Source organism: Nyctereutes procyonoides, unplaced genomic scaffold (assembly GCF_905146905.1).
Source record: "Nyctereutes procyonoides isolate TBG_1078 unplaced genomic scaffold, NYPRO_anot_genome, whole genome shotgun sequence".
NCBI lineage: Eukaryota > Metazoa > Chordata > Mammalia > Carnivora > Canidae > Nyctereutes > Nyctereutes procyonoides.
In genome coordinates this window covers 46,230,662-46,249,245 of record NW_026575042.1, presented here as the reverse complement: position 1 = coordinate 46,249,245, position 18,584 = coordinate 46,230,662, and the positions used below count along the sequence as shown (strand labels likewise).

At 37.7% G+C, this 18,584-nt stretch overlaps 2 protein-coding genes across 2 annotated transcripts in view; one reads left to right on the top strand and one right to left on the bottom strand.

The window, feature by feature from the left end:
- MED12L (mediator complex subunit 12L) overlaps window positions 1-18,584 on the bottom strand; it is a 317,933-nt gene that overhangs the window by 206,052 nt on the left and 93,297 nt on the right. The window contains 3 exon segments of the mRNA XM_055321579.1: window positions 13,135-13,311; window positions 15,616-15,830; window positions 17,271-17,397. Coding sequence (XP_055177554.1) covers window positions 13,135-13,311; window positions 15,616-15,830; window positions 17,271-17,397 — 519 coding nt within the window.
- Window positions 3,232-9,359, top strand: GPR171 (G protein-coupled receptor 171). Its single transcript, XM_055321587.1, has 2 exons — window positions 3,232-3,329; window positions 7,898-9,359. Exon 2 carries the CDS (start codon window positions 7,963-7,965, stop codon window positions 8,926-8,928), a length of 966 nt encoding a protein of 321 aa, XP_055177562.1. The 5' UTR covers window positions 3,232-3,329; window positions 7,898-7,962; the 3' UTR covers window positions 8,929-9,359.

Sequence of the window (18,584 nt, the reverse complement as noted above, 5' to 3'; positions counted from 1 at the left end):
TCCAGGTGGGGAAAAGGGATGATGCGCTTTTAAAATTTTTCAAAATGTGAACACCTAAAACACAGTGGTCCCAGGGAAACGGCAGACAAAAAGCCACACACACACACACACACACACACACACACAGCTGGAGAACTGTCTTGATCACCAGCATTTCTTAACCAAGGAATAGCTCCCTACCCAAAGATCATTAAAAAAAAAAAAAAAAAAGCTTCAGGATGCAAACTATTTTGAGTTGGGAGCATCCTGAGTTGCCAACTAGGTGAGAAGCGTGGGCATAGTAGCACACGGTTCCCCTGCTCCGGGCACTGGAATTCAAACAAAGGCAGGGCAGTAGGGCAGGGGGTGGCTGGGTGGACCGGCTGGCCTCCTCGCAACTCCTCTTTCCACCTACCACTTCCATTTTAAGCAGCATAATGAAGTGGCAGGTCACTGTAGTCCAACTGTGCAGCTTTGGACAAGACCTCAGTCTCCCCATTTGTAAAGAGAGGACTCTAACATCGTGTGGATTTCCTTAAAGAAAATGAGTTCTCCAGACCCACATCTGGCTGTGGCACTGGCTACCTACTCCAAAATTCATTTTCCCATGCCTTACTAGCTCTGAAGGGCTACTGTGCTCTTTAAAAAAACAAATTTTAAAAATGTTAAACATAAAAAAAAATGACACTTCTACTGAAATACTGTTTGGTATTTGTGTTCAACAAAAACAAAAGGAGGATTTGTGTGCACAGAAGATTTAACTACAGTAAGGTTTTGTCAATTCACAGGGCAATTTTGCTTCAATTTTTACTAAAAACAAGCAAAATATCCATTAAAGTAACAAGTACATCATTTCTTTAGAAGCATTGCCATGACCAAGGTAAAGGAAAAACAACTTCACCTCACTTCTTCCCATTTGGGTTTTTGAAATACTGTGTTAGTGATGACATGTAATTTCCCAGAACACTAACAGAATACACTCTGAAAAACATCTGTCCTTAATGAAACAGATAAAGATGTGACTTTTGGAAATTTCAAATGGAATTCGTGTTAAAAACAAAAACAGGGATAGTAACCCCCAAAAAGTATATTTTCACTCTGAGTAAACTTCCACAAACTATCAGATTGCCTTCAAGCTCATTCTCAAAAGGAAGAACATGGTTCAGTTTCACTATTAAAAGATTGGTTTCTCACTATTCCAAAACGGAAATGGAACACTGAGAATGAGGGTACTTCAGCTCTTTTATATCTGGCAATCCAGACACAAAAACTGTGGCTATGGTGGATTTTTTAAGAATATTTGAATGTACTTTTCTTAATTCTGTCTGGATAGACCCCCAAAGAGGACAAGGAAGTAAACATATAGATATGCCTACCTAAAAAAAAGAAAAAATAAACTATACTATCAAAAACCTTTCATTCCAGTTTTCCTGCAAATCATGTTAGAACCAACCATTTACCACTCAACGGGCAGCCAGCTCCATCTCACCAAACTCTCTCCATCCCACCCTCTCTGTTCCCTACCAAATATAAACCCCAAGCATAACTCCTCACTTACTTGACTACCTGTAAGTACATCATTTTGGGAGTGTATTTTTCACTGAGTCGTATCCAGCAACAATGAACACGAATCTTAAAGGATGGATCATTTCCTAGCACTGTTAGGATGTGCGTTAACACTGGTTCTTAACCAAAAATCAAACACAATGTTTAAGATTTGGGTTTTTTCATCTAATTTGTCAGTGAATATAGGTAAAAAAAGTCTTCTTTTTGCAAGATGATGATAGTAGCAGTAATAATAATAGTGAATATGGATAATAATTATTACCACATGAATTTGGGAGAACACCAGAATACCTGAAATAAATGGCCACTATCATCATAAGCAACCTTAGATTGTTTTTTGTTTTTTGTTTTTGTTTTTTTTTTTGTCAAAAGTTCTCTTAAACTCTCCCTAAATTCCCTTTAGCTTGACATCTCATCTAGTTTTTTGAGAGATTTTTTTCTTCTTAAAAGTCCAGTACCAAATGGATTCATTTTGGATTCTGGAGACGCTTTTTTTGTTTTTGTTTTTGTTTTTTTAATTATTATCTGGAAAACTGATTAAGAATTATCAGGAGAAAAAGAGATGAAACCTAAGCACCTACCCAACCAATGAAGCACCACTAGAAATAGGGCCCTAAATGACCTCAGGAAATGGTTTTGACCTCACAAATCAACTCTGGAGTAGAGCAGACTTAGGACTCCAGAAAATATGGTTAAGACATGAGCTCACATCCTCTTTCATAAAAGCTACTCTTATACAAGAAAGAAAATTTAACAAAGCCAACTGACGATGTGGATGAGCTACAGTGACTTTATTAGGTCCCTCACCATGCTGAGCTCCATTCGGACACTCAGTAAACACGTGCTCACCACAGGCAGAATGAGCATTAACCCAAACATTTTAAACACACGAGAAATACCCAGTAGAGGGTCCTTTTACATATAATCTATTAATTACTAAATACTTGTCTCAATTCCTTAAGCTATTTGAGCCAAATTGACAAATGCTCATGGCAGGCCTACTTAGAAAAATAGATCCAATATATCCTTGAATGAAAAAATTACAACTACACAATATATTGACATTTTAAGTGGGTGTGTTTACACATGGAAAAAATTTTAAATTTGTGCCAAAATCCATGTATGTGTCAACTTATGTACCAAAACTGTTAACAGTAATTATCTCTGTGCATATAATTTTCTTCTTGTTTCTACTTCCAAATTCTTCCACGATGAATATTAAAGATAAATAAAACATGAACTTTACCAGACTATGTAAAATCACATCTTTTGTTTTTATCGATAGATGTCTCAGCAGAATCCAAACTGTAACTGCTTTAATTATAACTTCAAAAGGGGGGTGTGTATCGGTATGTACACTAAAGAAATTTTGCTTAAAGACCTAATATATTTAACTCATAATCCTTTTTCAAGGCACAAGAAATGATGTTTTTTAAAATCATTATGAGGAAAATATATCTTGGATGCTTGAAAAAGAAGATGCTGGGTATTACAATGGACAATAAAATTTTTTCCTCTAAAAGAATACACAAATAAAAGCACACAAAAAATTGAACCTCTTGGGGAGACTTTCATACAGTTAAACTACTCAGAAACCACAGTTTCATCTACGTCAATATGCAACACTTTAAAACCACACAAAAAGGAAAGGAAATTTTTAGTATAGCCAACATTCATGCGATGGAGCTGCTATTGCTACTGCTACTGCTGAGGCCAGGCGGACAGCTCATGCTTTTCTGAAGACTTGCAGCAAGCCCACGGTGGCTCAGAGAATATACCCCCAGGTAGGTCCTCTTAAAGTACTTGATATATTCAAATATCTTTTGATGGAAGGGGAAGCTATGATGTTCAGTGTTTAAAACATGTAAATTGGAAATGCCAACGTGTAATAAGGCTGCTGTGTAAGAGGGCACCAATTATTAAACTTTAAGTAGATTCTTGCTATGAACTACACTATAATTTTCTTCTATCTGATGACCCCTTCCATCCCTCTCAATTAAAAAAAAATTTATACAAGACTGAACACTTATAGGTGAGCATAACTATTCAAGAACTCAATTTTATATTTTATAATAGGATGGATAAACACCCTGTTGTATTACAGCACGCCGCAACAGATCTTGAAATGACCTCCCACTGCAAACACTATGATAGGTAATTTCAAGGGTTTTTTTTCTTTTTAAGATTTTTTATTTATTCACAAGAGACACAGAGAGAGAGGCAGAGACACAGGCAGAGGGAGAAGCAGGCTCCCTGTAGGGAGCCTGATGTGGGACTCGATCTCAGGACCTCGGGATCACGACCTGAGCTAAAGGCAAAAGCTCAACCACTGAGCCACCCAGGCGTCCCTTTCAAGAACTTTCTATTGTGACTTTCATTAAAAAAATAATTAAAAAATAATAATTTTCTAAACAACGGACACTGTCCAAACAAGAGACACTTGAAATCTTTTCTTGATTTTTGCTGTAACACCTCTGAGTACCTCAAATTTCCACAGGCTAAAAAATTACTTGACAAAATATTTATCAAGCACTTGGTTTTCAAATTTGTGGGAGACGACACAGAATGCTATTATAGTATAATTCAACCTCTAATTGACATACCAAAAATTTTAAATGAAGAAACTTGTTTTTCATTGCAATCTAGACTGAGGTTCATGAAAAGTTAAGTGCGAGGCACTACAGGATTCTAAAGCATCAAATAGTTATGCTATAATTATTTTTAAATAAATTACCTATAAGTGGTACATATGGCCAGTTCTAGTTAGAATATTAATTGATCAAAACAAATCATTTTCTTTTTTTTATGATTTTACTTACTTATTCATGAGAGACACAGAGAGGGGCAGAGACACAAGCAGAGGGAGAAGCAGGCTCCCATCAGGGAGCCTGAAGCAGGACTCGATCCCAGGACCTCGGGATCATGACCTGAGCCAGGACCCCAGGATCACGAACTGAGTCAAAGGTAGACGCTCAACCACTGAGCCACCCAAGTGTCCCAAAACAAATAATTTTCTAATCCTCTTTACCATACACTCATCTATAAAATGAGACTTTATTGTTTAATTATATGAGCAAAAGGAGCACTTAAAAAAAAACACACACACACAGTATTATGTTAACTATTATCAAATAACATTTGAAATACAAGAACGTAAGGCAAAATCCTAACATCTGGTAAAGGAACAAAGAGCAAAGGTAGGACACAGAGACAAGGATCAGAGAAGAAAAGGATGGTCAGAAAGCCAAGGTTCAAATAAACGGTTACTACTGAAAAACAAATCCTAAGAAGTCAATGAAGCCTGGAGTAGACCTCAGACACAAAGGGCATATTCCAGGCATTTTAAGATAGGAGGGATTTAGATATAGAAAGGATAAGGGCAGAAGGCCTAGAAAATGATCAAAAGGGTCAGTCAGATGCTAGCCTGCTCTTAAAAGCTGGAAAATCTTGAGCAACATCCAAATGCCAGACTTCAGTCTTCTCAACTGATCTGAGACTTGGACAAGATGCTATCAGTAAAGGTTCCCTCCATCCTTAAAGTCCTATGATTCCCCAAATTTTATCACAAGCAGAAGTACAAAGGCAGGAAGGAGCAGCTCACACCAGAGTAGAGATACCACCAATCCAGGAACTGAGATAAAGACAGTAGGGCTGGTTTGAAGCAACTAGGTCACAGGAACTTTGAAAGTAGGGAGGTTTAGATTTAAAAGACAGAACCTAGATTTGGTTTTTAAACAGAACTATGGTAAAAGGAAACATCAAAATACTTGAAATCTGAACTTCTTTCATTAGTATTCAGAGGCAAACTTAAGAACTAATATATTTCTGCTCTCTTATATGAAAATTCCCTAGAATATCGCTCCTATCACATAGTAAGCACTTAGTAAGGCTGGCTGCTATAATAATAATGATCATCATCACCATCAGCATTATTACTATTATGGAGACAGAGTTCTAGAGTGCTTTTGAACATACCTTCTAAGATCTAAATGTCTGAGCTGGGATCCTGGCTCAGGATAATTTAACAACTATATAACCTTGGGTGTTCCTATATCATCTCGTTGCACCAGTTTTCTCATCTGCAAAGTAGGGATAGGAACATCTACATGGTAGGAATGATGAAAGGTTAAATAAGCACATGTAAAGTACTTAGCACAGTGCCAGAGTAAGTACTCAATTTTCACTGAGTTTTGTACAGAACAAATTATGCATGAACCATAAAGTCCTATCTCAAGTAGGGAAAGAAGAGGGAACGTGTATCCTTTTTTCAAGTAACACTTGAATTTATATTTATTCACGAGACACACAGAGAGAGAGGCAGAGACACAGGCAGAGGGAGAAGCAGGCTCCTAACAGGGAGCCTAATATGTGGGACTCAATCCCTGGACCCTAGGATCATGACCTGAGCCAAAGGCAGAAACTACCACTGAGCCATCCAGGTGCCCCTTAACACTTGAATTTATAACGTTTTATATACATCTGCTTTATCAATCTGCTTGTATTGTTCATCCCAAGGTGTACAGAGGGGATCATTAAATAATCTGGAGAATTAAGGATCAGAAAGGCTTCATAAATCTTTGTTGTTGGTTTACTTTTAAAGGGAGGTTTCTTTTTTTTTTTAAGATTCTATTTATTTATTCATGAGAGACACAGAGAGAGAGGCAGGGGAGAAGCAAGGTTCCTGGGGGAGCCCGATGTGAGACTCGATCCTGGGACCGCGGGATCACGACTCAACTGATGGGCCACTCAGGCGTCCCTAAAGGGTGGTTTCTGAGAATGGGCTTATTTGTCCTTTTTAGCCACTATACTTAAGATTTGCTATCTTTAAGAAGCATATATCAGGTTTTTTTCTGTAAAACACAAAATCTTCTGGTCTTTAAAACAAAAGGAATGTGTTTAATATGTATGAGGAGGGTGAACACCAAGAAGCAGCACCAGAAAGATGTACCTGTGGTCCTATGAGCATTAGTTTGAACCAAGTCAAAGAGAGCAAATGAAGCCCAACTGGTTTAACTTATACTTATGTCCCAGATTTGAAGGGAACATGACAGGATTATCAGTGTCAATCACAATGGTTCTAAAGATACGTCTTATACTTCTGGCCTTAACTGTCACAAAACCTACAGTGAAAGAAAATAAGTATTATAGTTAGATATTTTCGTACTAACACAACTGAGCTTCTGTTTGAGAATTTTGTAACCAATGATCATATATTCTCGTTCTAGAAGCCTTTAAAATACATTTGTGGTCAAATTTTGCAAAACCACTGACCTGACATAGAAACATCTATACAAGCGTCTTTTAACAGAAATACAACACAAACCACAAAGGCACTTTAAAATTATGCAGGAGCTGCCTTTGAAAAAGCAAAAAGAAACAGGAGAAATTAATTTTAATTATATATTTAAAATATATTTAATCATATATTTAACCTACTGTATCAAAAATGCCATTTCAACATATGCTGAATATAAAAGATATTTTACTAATTGCACTATTTGTATAAAATAGTGCACTTTTACTGCTCGTATTTTTTAATATAATATTTTAAATCTTTAAAACCTGGTATTTAAAATATTAAACATTTAAAATCTGGTGTGTATCTTGCATTTACAGCACATGTCAGTTTGGGCTGGCCCCATGCTCAATAGTCACCTGTGGCCACATACTGGACATCCCAGGCCTAAGTCACTGGGAAAAGGAAGGAATAAGCACCAATTCTAAGACCAGATTCTAAGCCTTCAACTCTTTCTGTTAAAAAAGAAAAATGAGATGCAATTGTGATTATGAACATGTTCTAGTACATGACATAACAAAGGGTCTACTTTTAAAATAACTTCCTCTAGATCACAGGACAATTTTCTGTCACCGGTTACCTGCCCTGTCAGCCTGGGTTCCTCCAGCATGAGGAGCTCTTTCAATCTATGAAAACAGCAAGCCAGGAAGCCTCCCTGAAACCTCATGGGCTCAGCCACAAACAAACCAAATTACCCTCATTTCCTCTCTGTTTCTCAGAATTTCAGTTCATTTATCTCCTCTGCAAACTAACTTCCAACCCAACTGATAACAAAAGAGCTATCAGAACACAAAAGCGTGATGTTGAAAATATCCCTTCTAAAAGCAAACCTATATATGGGATTTTCCAAAATCACGAAATCAGATCATTGGAAAACCCAGGCTTCCTCACAACCTATGATGTTCCCACCAGTCCATACCATCTGTTCACCAATAAAATTCTATCTAAGAATTAGAAAAATTGTGACCTGGTTATTGTGAGTGCAGATGTTTGTAAAGAAAATAATTTCTAATTTTAATTACTAACCTCTTTCCCCTACCCCCTTTTTTTAAACAGATTCTTTGGATTTTTTTTTTTTTTTGGGGGGGAATAGAGTCATCCATCAGAGTCATCCCCTCAAGATGACAAACAGTTCTACCTTCTGCCCAGTTTATACAAACCTGGAGCCATTCACATATTTTTTTTATTTAGTTTTCCTTGTTGGAATTATTGGGAGCGGATTTGCAACTTGGGCTTTTGTACAGAACAAGACAAATCACAGGTGTGTGAGCATATACTTGATCAATTTGCTGACAGCCGATTTCCTGCTCACCCTGGCATTACCAGTGAAAATCGTTGTCGACCTGGGAGTGGCACCCTGGAAGCTGAAGATCTTCCACTGCCAAGTGACAGCCTGCCTCATGTACATTAATATGTACTTATCGATTATCTTCTTAGCATTTGTCAGCATTGATCGCTGTCTTCAGTTGACCTACAACTCCAAGGTTTACCGGATACAAGAACCTGGATTTGCCAAAATGATATCGACCGTGGTGTGGCTGATGGTCCTTCTTATAATGGTGCCCAACATGATTATCCCCATCAAAGACATCAAGGAGAGGCCAAATGTAGGATGCATGGAATTCAAAAAGGAGTTTGGCAGAAACTGGCACCTGCTGACAAATTTCATATGTGTAGCGATATTTTTAAATTTCTCAGTCATCATCTTAATATCTAACTGTCTTGTCATCCGACAACTCTACAGAAACAAAGATAATGAAAATTATCCATATGTGAAAAAAGCCCTCATCAACATACTTTTAGTGACTACAGGCTATATCATATGTTTTGTCCCGTATCACATTGTCCGAATCCCATACACTCTGAGCCAAACAGAGGTAATATCTGATTGCCCAACCAGGATTTCACTCTTCAAAGCCAAAGAGGCCACGCTGCTCCTGGCTGTGTCAAACCTCTGTTTTGATCCTATCCTGTACTATCATCTCTCAAAAGCATTCCGCTTAAAAGTTACCAAGACTTTTGCTTCACGTAAGGAGACCAAGACTTTTTCTCCAAAAGAAAAATCAAGTGGTGAAAACAGTGCATAAAATGTGGGATTTCTCACTGCTAAGTAAGACCATAAATACTAGGAAAGAGAGAAAAGTGCCTTAGTAAAAGACAGCTAGCATATGTGGCCTGGTTTACTGAGAATGTAAGTCAAGCAGTACTCTTGTGGTTGTTAATAATCCTAAACTCAAATATTTGTACAAAAAAAAAAAAAAAAGATCCTGTTGAACCAATGTAAACATCATCCTTGAAATCCAAAGGTGTTTTATGACACAGACTCAGAGGCATTCATGAAGTGTTTGTTTAAATACCAGGAACTGACTTCTTGACACAAATATGTAAAATAATCTCTTGTAAAGTACCAGAAAGCCCTTCAGCATCACAATTTAAAACCATTTAGATCAGGGGCACCTGGGTGGCTCAGTGGTTGAGCACCTGCTGTCAGCTCAGGGCGTGATCCTGGGGCCCTGGAATCCTGTCCCACACTGGGCTCCCCACAGGGAGCCTGCTTCTCTCTCTGCCTATGTCTCTGCCCCTCTGTGTCTGTCGTGAATAAATAATAAAATCTTTAAAAAATAAAAATAATCATTTAGATCATACCAAAAAAAGTCCAGCTGATTTTTAAATGAAACCACCCATGCCTGATTTATTTTTTAATCCACCATTTCAAAGATGGTAACCTTTTAGCTCACTACTCCAATTTTTAATCCTTAATTGTTTTCTGACACAATAACAAACTGTTTACTTCTAAAAAGGCTTGGAGGGATGCCTGGGTAGCTCAGTGGTTGAGCATCTGCCTTTGTCTGAGGGTGTGATCCCAGATCGAGTCCCACACTAGGAGCCTGCTTCTCCCTCCCTCCCTGGGTCTCTGCCTTTCTCTGTGTCTCTCATGAATAAAAATATAAAATCTTAAAAAAATAAGAAACTAAAATAAAAAGGCTTGGAAATACATGGGTAGTTTTTAATGTACTTTATATACTTACATTCTATCAGTAGGTTATAAAGACCTTCTACTGTAAGTAATGACAAATCCAGTGTTCTTATTTTGTAACGACGTGAAATAGACCCCACAACATTTTCAAGCAAGTTGTTGAACTATACTGACTGCCGAAACTACTGTTTTGGAACTAGAAACTCACATCAAAGGTACAGAAAAAACAGCCCTTATCAAATGGCCTTAAAACAGACATGCCAAATACACATCACCTGCTGGATTGATTGGCACCACGGCTGAGGCTGGGGTCACTCCAGCTCTCAGGGTCACAACCCTTAGATCAAATTCTCTCTACTGCCAGTAATGCAGAGAAGATTCAGTAGAGGGTGTTAAATAAAAGACTTACTTATGAAAAAGAAGACTGAAAAGTCTAGATAACCATAGCTGAGAGACTTTGTGGGGTTTTCTCATTTCAATAGCAAAAGCCTGTATTACAATTGGTAATGCATTTGCATTAGCGGCAGTGATGAAGAAATGGTGTTCCTGGTAGCTCGTGCTCTCACTCTCTCCAGCTCGCCCACTCTCATAGCTCAAGAGTAGACACTTCACTTTAATAAACTTTCCCATTTGTGTTTAAAAAAAAAAAAAGGAAAGAAACAAAGAAGAAAGATAGAAATGGTATTCCTGGAAGCTAACAAAACAAGTTAGATTCCAGAACCATTTTTAGTTATGTAACCAAGATGAACCCAAAACAATTCCACTGTACAATTGCAATATCCTGAGTTACTAATATATGAGAACATGCACCCAAAAAAAGTGTCTATCACACTTCTAGCATGCTAAGTATCAGACAGATTCTAGCTCGCTAGAGGTCATGACAAGAGCCCCCCTCAGCATCATGTATCTGACCCGGTGTAAAGGGTACACCCACAGGCAGCTGGAACGCGGGCACACTAGAACCTGTCCTTGACGATGGTCTAACATGTTTTTACTGACTGGCAGATCAAGATAGGATTCATATGAGCATATGTGAAACTACTAGTTTCTTTTCCTGAATCTTTTGTTCAAGTCCCCATTAGTCTTCTCCCCATTAGTCTTCATCAGTAGGGCTACTACATCTTCAAGACTGGAAGTCAGGGGGGTTGGGTTTAAGTCATATTCTTATCTTCTCACATGCATGATAAGTTAGTAAAATTTTCCCTTTTTATTAAGGAAGAGAACCAGACTCTCTACAGCATTCCTATTGTCAATGTTTTTTTAGTATATACATTCATTTCCCCCTTACTGATGTTTTATTTTAAGTGACACAGTAAAGGGAGGCCTAGGACAACTAATGATAGAAGGTTATTAAAAAATTCTATCCTGGGCAGCCTGGGTGGCTCAGCAGTTTAGCACTGCCTCTGGCCCAGGGCATGATCCTGGAGACCCGGTTTGGAGTCCCACGTCAGGCTCCCTGCATGGGGCCTGCTTCTCCCTCTGCCTGTGCCTCTGCCTCTCTCTCTCTCTCTGTGGGTCTCTCATGATTAAAAAAAAAAAAAAAAAGAATTGTATCCTACAACATCAATTTTCTAGCACTTGTCCTATGATCACCTTACAGTTAAGTCATAATCCACCATAAGAGACTTAATCCCTGGAAATCATTCATGCTCCTTCCTCTAAGGAGTTGGGACAGTCTTTAGAATGTCACATGCTGGGAATGACTGTGTAGCCCAGGACTGCATAAACAACAGACTAATGAAGCCCATGCTCAGGTGGTACCCTGCACACGAAGACATATGGAAGAGGGTACCCAGCAAAGCTCTGCTAACCCAAGAGAGGAACACAGAATCCTCAACCAATTCCAACCATATTCAACATTTTGCCTTTTTTGCTTTATTACCCCTCTCCTTTTTATTTAACTTTTTATTTTGGAATACTTTAAGATTTACAGAAAAGGTACATAGACAGTACAGAAAGTTCCCATGTACCTTTCCATCCAGTCTGCCCTAATGTTAATGCCTTACACACCACCATGATACATTTGCCAAAATCAGGAAATTAACACTGGTGCATTAACTATGAACTAAACTCCAGACTTCAATAATCCGCCTCCTCCTACTTTTGACTCCAACTATTTTAAAACTAATTCCAGACATTATAATAGTTCATCCATAAATTCTTCAGGACACATCTCTAATGTATCAGACCACCCTTTCTGTTGCCCAAAATACACAGTGGGATTATTCCATTATGTTGGAAATGAGTGATATGTACAGGTAAAGCTAAAAAACGTATTCAGCCAGTGATAAGCAAGATTCTTAATTGTAAAAAAAGCAAAAACACACACACACACACACACACACAAAAAAAAAAAAAACAACACAGGTATAGTGATTTTGAAAGTTCCAAAATAACAACAAAACTTGAAAATTTAGAAAATATCTAGTTTGCAGATCAAAACTCCTCAAAGATATCCAGAACTTATACATACCTTACAATTATACTGCTGTTAAATAATAATAATGTGTTCAACAACAACAACAAAAAATGGCTCATTAAAATTTCTCCTAAAATTCCAGGAAAAAAAAGGATAGTAAACCTAAAAATATAAACACATTTACAGATTTTGGTCGAATTGTCATTAATACCCAAAAACCAATTTTGTTTCCCTTTAGTAAAAAGCATGTCCCTGGTTATGAGTCAAAAACTGAATTTCCTGGTAAGTATTTTTCATATGCTAGTCAATTCTTAAATTCATCAAATTAAAATCCCAAGTCCATGTCATATACAACCTTCTCTATGAAGCCTTAACCAATTTCTCAATCAGATGCTCTCTCTTCCCTCCAATTTTTATTCTTTGAGAGTGGAAGAGACCGGGAATGTCAAAGGAATGATTCACCACCTTCCGGAGGTCACTTGGGTTTTTACTCAATTATTGCATTTATTTTAGTGCATACCATTTTATATTTGTCTCCCTCCTATTTTATTCATCTTTCCGGTGCCCCAAAATTCTCATTCATCTGTATAATACCAAAAGTACCTATCACAAGACAGTGCACATAAAAGCTACTCCATAAATGAGTTTCAAATGCTCTCGATAAAAGGATACTCACCTAGAAAATTCCAATAAATCTAGCTAGCCAGTAGTATCACATCACAAATTTGAACTACAACTGTGCATATGCTATACGATCATAATTATAACAAAAGAAGCAGTAAATGAAAAAGTCACCTGCTTTCATATGTATTACTCAGGCAAGTAGTAGAACAGTCGACCGTTAATGATCCCATAATGAAAGAATCAGATTGTCAACTGCTCCAAGCAATGACTTACCAGAGGTATGGGAAAATGTGTTGCATACTGCAGGTGTCGCAGGAGGTCATAATTAGATGGAAAAATTAGCTCCCTGGGTTTTTCTCTCTTAAGCAACTTCTCACCATTAACCGACATTCTTCTGCCCAAGGAAGGGTTGGCATTCTCACAGGACTCTCCAGGCATGGGAGAAAAAATCTAAGTCATGTAAAACAAATGTTAGAGATTGTAAATGAAAGAGCGCAACACCAAAACACAGTACCACATACTAGAACTTCAAACACACAAGACACTCGTACACCATCTTTTCCTTAAACACTTAGAAACTATACAAAGAAATTTTGTTAATTTCCACAAAACTCATATTCAGATCAGCAGGAAGCTACCATTATCATCTCCCATTTTGAAGATGAGAAGATGACAACCAAACACATGTAAGAATTGTGCAAAGTTATACTTCCCAGAGGACCAGAGACAACATCAGACTCATAGGTTAAGTGTTTCCTCATAGGGCTACATTTCCTACAAAAACATACACACAGAAATAATAAATAAAACTAATAAGTAACAGATATAAAAGTTTAGTCAGTATCCCAAACAGTATGTTTTTTATAAACCACCTCACTGAGATCCATAAGGAAGAAAATACTATACTTATACTGAGAAAAAGGAGAAAAAGTGTAACAAGTCCAGAGTCACGAGAGCTATTATTTAGAAACTGAACACCTACATAGCAAATCCACATGGACTGTCACGATGAAAATACTCTATTCATGTATTCCTGACAGATGATGGTCTCAAAATGAACAAAAGAGTCACAGATAGTCAACTAGGAGGACAGGAGTGTTCTAATTTACAAAAGAGGTCATGCAACCAAAACCTCGGATGAACTGAAATGAGACAATTGTACAAGATGAATAACTGTTCCCCAGAAAGGAATATGGCAGGATCACATTTACATCACAAGTACACGAGTCATTCCAGTACACGGGGCAAGGAACAGAAGGATGGAGACAGGCTGGGATAAGGGTAGGGAAGAGGGATTAATTAGTCAATAAGAATTTGAAAGTTGAACCTACTGGAAATTCCGAACCAAAGTCAGTTTTAAAGTCATTCTTGTCTACTTCATCAAAAATATTAGTAGTTCCTGAGTCAATGCCCATATGCGCCATGATAGTCTGTTCCTAATAATTGCCAGAGAAAGAAAGTGACACTGTAAATATTGTAGTTCATTAAAAAATTGAAGCTAAAATATGACAGTGATGTTTTAAACCACCCTAGGTCTTTTCTCTCCCTAGTATCTGTATTTCCCCCAAAAAAAGAGAAGAAGTTTTAAGACATGCACTTGCTTTGCAGAGTCACATCCTTTATCCTCGTAAGATTTAACTTCCATGATACTTGAAAGAAAGAGCTCACAAAATTCCTGATTAAAAACGAACTGGCCATAATGTCCCTCCTTTATACCATTCCTAGTCACGCGCTTACAATCTTTTCTTATAGAAATCTCAGAATAAGCCCAAAAAAGAAGATACCAAGATATCCAAGAATAGAAAAGAAACAACAGAAACAAAGAAAAAGCATAAACACGTAAAGCAACTTTAGATTTTAGCCTTTCAGGACTTCTTCTGTAGGCAAATTTGGAAACAACAGTATTTACATTAAGGAAATAATTTTTAATTCCTGCACCATTTAATCACCAAATCTTAAGAACACAAACTGAATCTACACATGCAATTAATATTGTCAGATTTCTTAATTACAAGGATAGCCAGTGTTTTAAAAAATATCATCACGGTGTATGCTTAGGCTCTTACAGAACCAGTATGAGGCTTGATTTTAAGGAACTCCCACAATCTCTCACCATTTTCTACTCTTTCCCTTTCCCACCTTCATGCTTTCTGCCTTGAAAACTTCTTTAAGTATCTGGAACAATGTCCAAAACACCAGAAATTGGCAGAAAATTATAAAGTCATACAGCATAAAATAATTTGTTGAAAAGAATGATTCCACATTTCATTAATTTTTAATTAATTAGTTAATTAATTAGTTTCCGTTAATTGGAAGGAAAATATTATGTTATGATCAAAACAGGATTTCCCATTTTGGAGGAAAAACAGAAGCAATGAATGAATTGGGGAAAAGATGTTCCTTAGAACAGGACTTTAGGCCAAGACTAGGCTGATTTTAAGGCACAACAAAAAAGAAAAAGTGGAAATTAGAAATACTAACATCAGAAGCATGTCATTCCTATCCCGTAAAAAAAAGTTATGGACTGTCAAATCTATTCATTAGTAGTTTTAGAGTATCCTAAAGAATATTCTGTAGTGTATAAATTATTGTCCAAATGTTTTTTGCTAAGTAAGAAATAGAGATGAATAAGTTCTGTAACAGGAGAATACAACTAGAATGTGATCACCCTTCCACCACCAAATAATCCTTCTCAAAGTGGTTTCCCCACTGAGCATTGTTTTCAAGGCTGGGGCACCATTCCCAGGGCCATACCTCCATTTTCATGTCATGATCCTTTGGGTAGTGTTCATCCACATTTTCTCCTGCTGGAGACCGCGGTCGGGTCGAGGCAGTGACTGACAAGTCTCCTCGAGATATGAGGGTGCACATGTATGCATCATGAGAAAAGACATCGTGTCGGATGAACTCACAAAAGAGCAGCACCAGATTCACAAATTCCACCTTTTCACATTCACTGTTTGGATCCGCTATCAAGAAACAAATCAAGATTTCAGGTCCCTTGACCCAGTAGAGAAAAACACCAAATAAGAAGGCTTAACAAGGGACACCTGGGTGACTTGGTCAGTTGAAGTATGCTTTGAGCTCAGGTGATGATCTCAGGGTGCTGGGATGGAGCCCCACATTGGGTTCCCTGCTCCGAGGGAAGTTGGCTTCTCCTCCTCCAGAAATACAAGAGGAGTTAGAGTAGCTAACTTCCACTCCTGACCATCTATTTTCTATTCTCTATGATCTCTTCTGTCCCTGCAATTTCCCGTTTCCTCTTCCATGTTTCGCTACAGCTCCCTACCTTCCAACCACCTGTGTGGCTCCAGCTCTTACACTCTCCCTAGACCAGAACAGCTATCAAGTAACTAAAGGAACCTCACCCGAGAGCATCATTCAACCCCAAACGAGGCCCTTCTCAGAGTTATCAGAAGCAGTACTGTTTCCTGCTGCTTTACTTCCTTCTTCACAACAAACCTGTCCCTCCTGCCCCCTCCATTCATTTTTCTCCCCTTTCTATCACTTTTCACTTTATGCCATTTTTCTGTTGTTTTAGCACTCTCTACCCTAAGATCCTCCCTACTGTACTTTATCACACGAAAGCCTCAGAATCAGATCAAGACCACTAACTACACATACATGATTTTTTTTTTTTTAGATTTTATTTATTTCTTTGAGTAACAGCGAGCATAGGCAGGGGGAGAGAGAAGCACACTCCCCACTGGGCAGGGAGCCCGATGACAGCCTTGATTCCAAGACCCTGGGATTATGACCTGAGCCAAGAGCAGACACCAACCGAGCCACCCAAGCACCCCCTAAATGATTTTTTAAGTGTCAATTTACAATATAAACCCATTGGGCTTATAATCCCCAAACCCTTGACTCCCCCACAAACAATTCCACTAGAAAAAGACAAAAGAATGGGAGATCAAAGAATATCCCATATAGTGTAGGCAAGCAGCCAAGCATCTGCACATTTCCTTGCATCAAGGACCTGGTTGTAAACTACTTTTGATCCCCCCCCCCCCTTATCAGGAATCAGAAAATGAGAATTTTGAAACCAGTCCAAAAAGAGAAAATTCCTAATCACAACAGTGATTAGATAGTGAAACATCACAGGACCTTAGCTCCTGTCTTTTGGTAAGAAAGATCTAGAAAGGGAAGACTAGACCATCAAATAGAGAATGAGACGGCTTATTTCTAAAATTATAAAACTCTGGAAATTTTGAAGTCTTTGAATGTTACCGGATCTTTGAATTGCACAGAAATCTCCATTAAAAACATGCAACAAAATTTTTTCAGTAAAATGTACATTATATCCAGCGCCAGGAACTTTTGATTAAGATGCAAGTAAGGAAGCAAAGAAGGAAAATTAGCTCCAATCTCTTATTTAAGATCTAGAAGAAGCAAAGAACTTTACTTACATAAGGAGGGGGCCTGTGTATCTAAAAACCTTAGAAGAACATTCTGGAAAACAGGCAAACTAGATCCAGCAAGAGAGGCTGAAGAAATGGACTCCTTCTCATCTAATACCTCTGATTCACCACATCTCTAAGATTAAAAATAAACAAGCACAATTATAGGGGGCAATGAAGGCACAGTGGATCATGAATTTGTTAGTAATTTATGGACATTTCAATTCTCTGGGAAAACATGCAAAATTAATTGAGATTTCTGTACTTCTCGGCTATGCATCATATGCTATCAATCATATAATTTCTGAAAGTTAGGGGAAACTATCCCAGAACCATTCAAATGATTTCAAAGGACATCCATGAAAAACACCATTCATGTGAATTATAAACTCTGCACCACACGTTATAACTACCCACTGAATATACAGCATAGTACAACAAACTCCTCCTTATACCTATGCAAAAATTGATAAAAATAATTTGAGGTTGTCTTTTTTTTTTCTCTTCAATTTTTAATAGCTCATGTTTAACTGGATATACTTCCCCTGAGAAATATTTGGGCATGTTATTATTGAGTTTGATTTTGTGTGTTTGTTTTTACGAGATGAGTGTATGTATGTATGTGCAGGGAGCACTGGGAAATGTGGTGTTGAATGAGAAAGCTAACGTTATTCCTCTGATAAGATTCTTTCACTCATCACACTTCACCAATTAAGATCTCTCAGAACCTGTGGAGTCTGCACAGTTCATGGAACACATCTAGAGAAGCTGCTTACCTTCTGCATTCAAGACAGAACTTACTAAAAGACCACAAAACAATTCAAAAGCACTCAGAACCCTTAATATCCTTTTGACCTTCCCATTTTCATGATCTATTCTTTAATACTAATATATTAATTACTACATTAAGACATTATTTCCCTAATCCATCCTCTCTTTGTGAAGGTCAAATTTTGAAAATGGTGATGTTTGACAGCAATTACCTTAAACATCTCTGAGAGAATAAGTTTTTTAGACGTGGACACATTCACACCTATTAAAATTACAAAATAATCACTTCACCTCTTCTGAAAGTGACTGTGTGTGGGTCCACGGATGCATCCTAGAGCACACTGGAGGAAGGGATGCCTATGAGACACGACAACCCAGAAGGAGCAACGAAATTTGAGAAATTCAACTTTGGTTACTGATCACCGCAATTCACTGTAGAATAATCTATCTACTCATAGAAGAAAGGAAAACAAAAGGGCGATGAAACACCTTTCCTAATCTACACACTGTAAATGGGCCATGTGTTTCACACTTCACTTAACCCAGTATCTT

Excerpts from the sequence above, each read along its gene's own strand:
- GPR171 (XM_055321587.1), top strand. The coding sequence starts at position 7,963 with ATGACAAACAGTTCTACCTTCTGCCCAGTTTATACAAACCTGGAGCCA.